Source organism: Malurus melanocephalus, unplaced genomic scaffold, assembly GCF_030028575.1.
Source record: "Malurus melanocephalus ecotype Western Australia unplaced genomic scaffold, MMel_1.1 scaffold_613, whole genome shotgun sequence".
Taxonomy (NCBI): domain Eukaryota; kingdom Metazoa; phylum Chordata; class Aves; order Passeriformes; family Maluridae; genus Malurus; species Malurus melanocephalus.
This window is the reverse complement of record NW_026623845.1, coordinates 324,743-328,621: the sequence shown is the minus strand read 5'-3', so window position 1 is coordinate 328,621 and position 3,879 is coordinate 324,743. Positions and strand designations below refer to the sequence as shown.

The 3,879-nt window shown below is 62.5% G+C and overlaps 1 protein-coding gene across 1 annotated transcript in view; it reads left to right on the top strand.

Moving 5' to 3' along the window:
- Window positions 1–2,836, top strand: part of FMNL1 (formin like 1) — a 19,465-nt gene extending 16,629 nt beyond the window's left edge. The window contains exons 26-28 of the mRNA XM_057383170.1: window positions 27–125; window positions 291–414; window positions 1,373–2,836. Coding sequence (XP_057239153.1) covers window positions 27–125; window positions 291–414; window positions 1,373–1,476 — 327 coding nt within the window. The 3' untranslated portion in view covers window positions 1,477–2,836. The remainder of the gene's footprint in view (window positions 1–26; window positions 126–290; window positions 415–1,372) is intronic.
- The last annotated feature ends 1,043 nt before the right edge of the window (window positions 2,837–3,879 follow it).

The following is a 3,879-nucleotide window of genomic DNA, read 5'->3' as shown; positions in this document are numbered from 1 at the left end:
CACACTTTTCCTGCTCCTCTCCCAAGAAAGCAGAGCAGGACATCGAGCTGTGGAAGAAACAAGAGGCTGCGGCCAAAGAGGCAGAATCCGTCTCCCCCGGCAGCGAGCAGCCACCCGAGGTGAAGGTGCCCCCGTGTCCGTGTGCTCCTGGGGTCCCACCCCAGCCCTGAGTGGTGGGGAGGGCCTGAACAGGTCCTGGGGAGGGAGAGCTGGGCGGGAGGTGAAGGTGAGGGTGCCCCATCTCCTCTGGGGTGTGACCACGCCGCTCACTGGCCCTGTCCCCTCCCCAGCTGCCCGTCCAGAAGGCCAGGAGGCAGCAGATGGACATGATTGCTGAGCTGAAGAAGAAGCAGATGGTGAAGGAGCCGCTCATCTACGAAGGCAAAGATGGGGCCATCGAGGATATAATTTCAGGTGAGAGATGATTTCAGGTGTGTGCCCACATCACAGACCCAGGGCTGGGGGCTGCAGGGGCTGTCACAGGACATGGCGGGTCACCGAGGGTCACGGGGACCAAACCCACAGGAAAGACCTTCCCATCCCATGTGGCAAAGCTGCCGAGTGCTCCCTGCTCTGTCTCATAGCCCTTCCTCCTCTTCTGCTTCTTCCTCCTCTCTCCTCCTCCTGCTCTTCCTCGCTGTCTCTGGATCGCTCTGCTCAGCTCTCAAAACTGTCCCTTTCACKGCCCGGACGGGCAAACGCTCGTCCCGGCTCTTCTGCGACGTGAGCTTCAACGAGGAGAGTCCTCTGTAGGTAACGTGGGGCGGCGGGGCCGGCGCAGGTGGGCGGGGGCTGCCGGGCTTCCCCCCCTCCCCGCCGGGCTCCTCCAGTGCGCGGCCGCACTTTGGCCCACGCTGAACCCCAAATCCGGGGGCTCCCGGGATCAGCCCCTAGCTGGGTTTTGGGCTCCGAGAGCCGAGGGTCGGGGTCCCGCGGGCTGATTGCTCGTGGCTGCTGCTCCTCCTGTGGCTGCGTGCGGCTCTTGGCTCCTCCGGGGTGTCCGCACGCCCAAAGGGGCGACCCCGGGACAGAGACAGGACAATGGGAAGGGTTTTGAACTGACAGAGGAGAGATTTAGGGTGAATGTTAGGAAGAAATTCTTCCCTGTGAGGGTGGTGAGGCCCTGGCACGGGTGCCCAGAGCWGCTGTGGYTGCCCCTGGATYYCTGGCAGTGCCCAAGGTCAGGTTGGACGGGKTTTGGAACCACCTGGGACAGTGAAAGGTGTACCTGCCATGGCTGGGGTGGCACTGGATGAGCTTGAAGRTCCCTTCCAACCCAAGCCACYCCATTTTTCTGGGATGGGTGACGGGATCCCAGCCATCTSGGGTGGGCAGTGACGCTCACGCAGCCCCCGCGCTTCCCCCGGTGCAGATCTGCGGAATAACCCGTACCGCCGTGGGGACAAGGCCCGCGGCAGCGCCAAGAAACGGGCGGCGGGGCAGAGCCTGCAGGCSACGCCGGACATCGCTCTGTGACCGGCGCCGGCCGTGCAGCTCCAGGAGCGGGGCAGGACCGTCCTCCCGCCGCAGACGGGACCGSGGGATGGCCGTCCCTGAGTCCGGGGCCGGGCGGGGTGGAGGGACAGTGCCCGCTCCGAGCTGCTCCAGCCGCTTAACGCGCCAGCTCTTCCCTGCCGGCCTGGGGTCCGGCACCGGCACCCCCGGCGCTTGCTTGGCGATACCCCTGAGCTCCTCTTCCCCAGGCTGGCAGGGCTGGAGGGCCCTCCTGGCTACGGGCAGGGAGCGGGGAGCACGGAAAGGGCCCCGATTTGTCCTGGGAGGAAAAGAGGAGCTGCCCCATCCYTCACCCGGCGCTGCTCCCTCGCTCKCCGGCCGCGGGTCCAGCCCTGCGCCCCGGCGTGTCCCGCTCCTCAGCTTGCTGGTGCCTTCGATCGCCGCTGCGGGAGGGGAGGGGGTGTCAGCCAGGGCCACAGCGGTCCCCGCACATCTCCCCCGCTTCCCTCGGCCCCGCAGAGCCACCCGAGCCCCGCGTTCTCCTGCGCTGCAGAGCCAGCGAGGAGCTGCAGAGCTCCCACCCCGGGCACCTCCCGGCCGCAGGGGCTGGCAGCGGTGCTATTTTACAGGATTTTATAAGTCTTCCTTCAAATTCCTCTGTGCTGCGGCAGCAGGGATTGGAACGCCCCCGTGCAGGGTGTCCCCAAGGCTGTGGCGAGCAGCGCTGGGCTCTTCCTCGCCGCAGGGGAGGCTCCGTAGCTGCGACAATCGGCAGCAGGGACGAGTCTCTGCGAGGTGGCGGCACCTCCGCCCGCCTGCGTCCCCAGCAACCATCCGCCCTGTCGGGGCTGGAGCCTCTGGGGTGAACCGGGGGGTCTCCCGGTTTTGTGGGGTGGGATACGCAGGAGATGYCGGCAGCCTCCAACCCCGCAACAGCCGGGGTCCCAAAGGCTGCGGGGTCCCTGCTGCCACCAGGCAAAAGCCCGAGAGCCGCCCGGACCCGATTGTCGCTCCCTCCCCTGCCCCGCTGCCGCTGAGTAACCCCGACCCCGCTGTGCCGCAATTAAACCGCTCCGTGCATTTACTTCATTAAACGGTCCCGATGCGAGGACGCGCCCCTGTCCCTTCCCCTGTCCCTTCCCCTGTCCCTTCTCGCTCATCTCAGCTTTAGCCAGAGCAGCCGCTGCTTCCTGCTGTATTTAAGCCGCTTCAGCGCCGGCTCCGCGCCCGGGGAGGGATGGGAAATGAATGTGTAACTTATAAATGCCTTTAAGCCAGAAATGTAAACCATTAACTGCTCATTTGTATACATTATTTTTATATACTGAAGGCCTGTTTAATCTAAAGCAGAACTGGTAATAAAATGTCTCAGAGGATAAAGTACTCGTCTGGGAGAAGGGTTTGCACGGAGGGGCGATGCTGTCGTGGAGAGAGGGAGGGAGGGGAAGGATGGAGGGAGGGGAAGGATGGAGGGAGGGAGGAAGACAGGGAAGGAGGAAAGAAGGGAGGGAAGGGAAGATGAAGGGAAGGATGGAAAGATGGAGGGAGTGGCTGTGGCTGCCCGATCCCTGGAAGTGTTCAAGGACTGGGGTCGTGGGAGGTGAGAGGCGGGAACGAGATGATCTTTAGGGTCCCTCCCAACCCGAACCAGTCTGGGATTCTAGCAACAAACCACCCACCATTGTTTTGAGGGATCTGAGGTCTGTTCACAGCACAGACACGTGGGTGCCTGACAGCACAGAACATGTGTTTCAAGATAACTGTCCTCACTCACCAGCCCGGCCACAGCCCYCCAGCCCCCTGGGCTCGGTTCAGGAAGGCTCAGCTCCTGCAGACCAAACAGCTCCTGCAGCAGCACTGGGACGTGTGAGGGGATCCCCAGAGCTCTGCCTGCCTCACCCCTGCACCTCCCAGGGCAAGGCTGAGCAGCTCCCAGGGCAGGAAATCCCCTCCAAGGGACAGSGGGAGGACAAGGGACTCTGCTTGGAAGGAGATTCAGCAAAGCCCAGGCCTAGATCCAGCAGAGTTCGTGCTGCYCCTTCAGCCCCAGAAATCACAGAATCACAGAATATCCTGGGCTGGGACCCCACCAAGGATCATCCAGTCCAACCCCCACCCTGCACAGACACCACAATAATCCCACCCTGTGCATCCCTGGCAGCACTGTCCAAACTCTTCTGGACCTCCTTGGGACTGGGACCATYCCCTGGGGAGCCTCAGTGCCCCACCACCCTCCCTGACTCCCCCTTCATGCCCCAAACCCAAGGGTAATTAACATATTACCCAATTAGCATAACACAGTTTAATCAGATGAGGCTCTTCTTCCTGGAGAATGTCTTATTCAGCATCACCATCTTGTTCTCTGGGACAACACATCAAACCACCAGCGACGACAACAAAAAGAATCCTTTTTTTCTTTAGCTT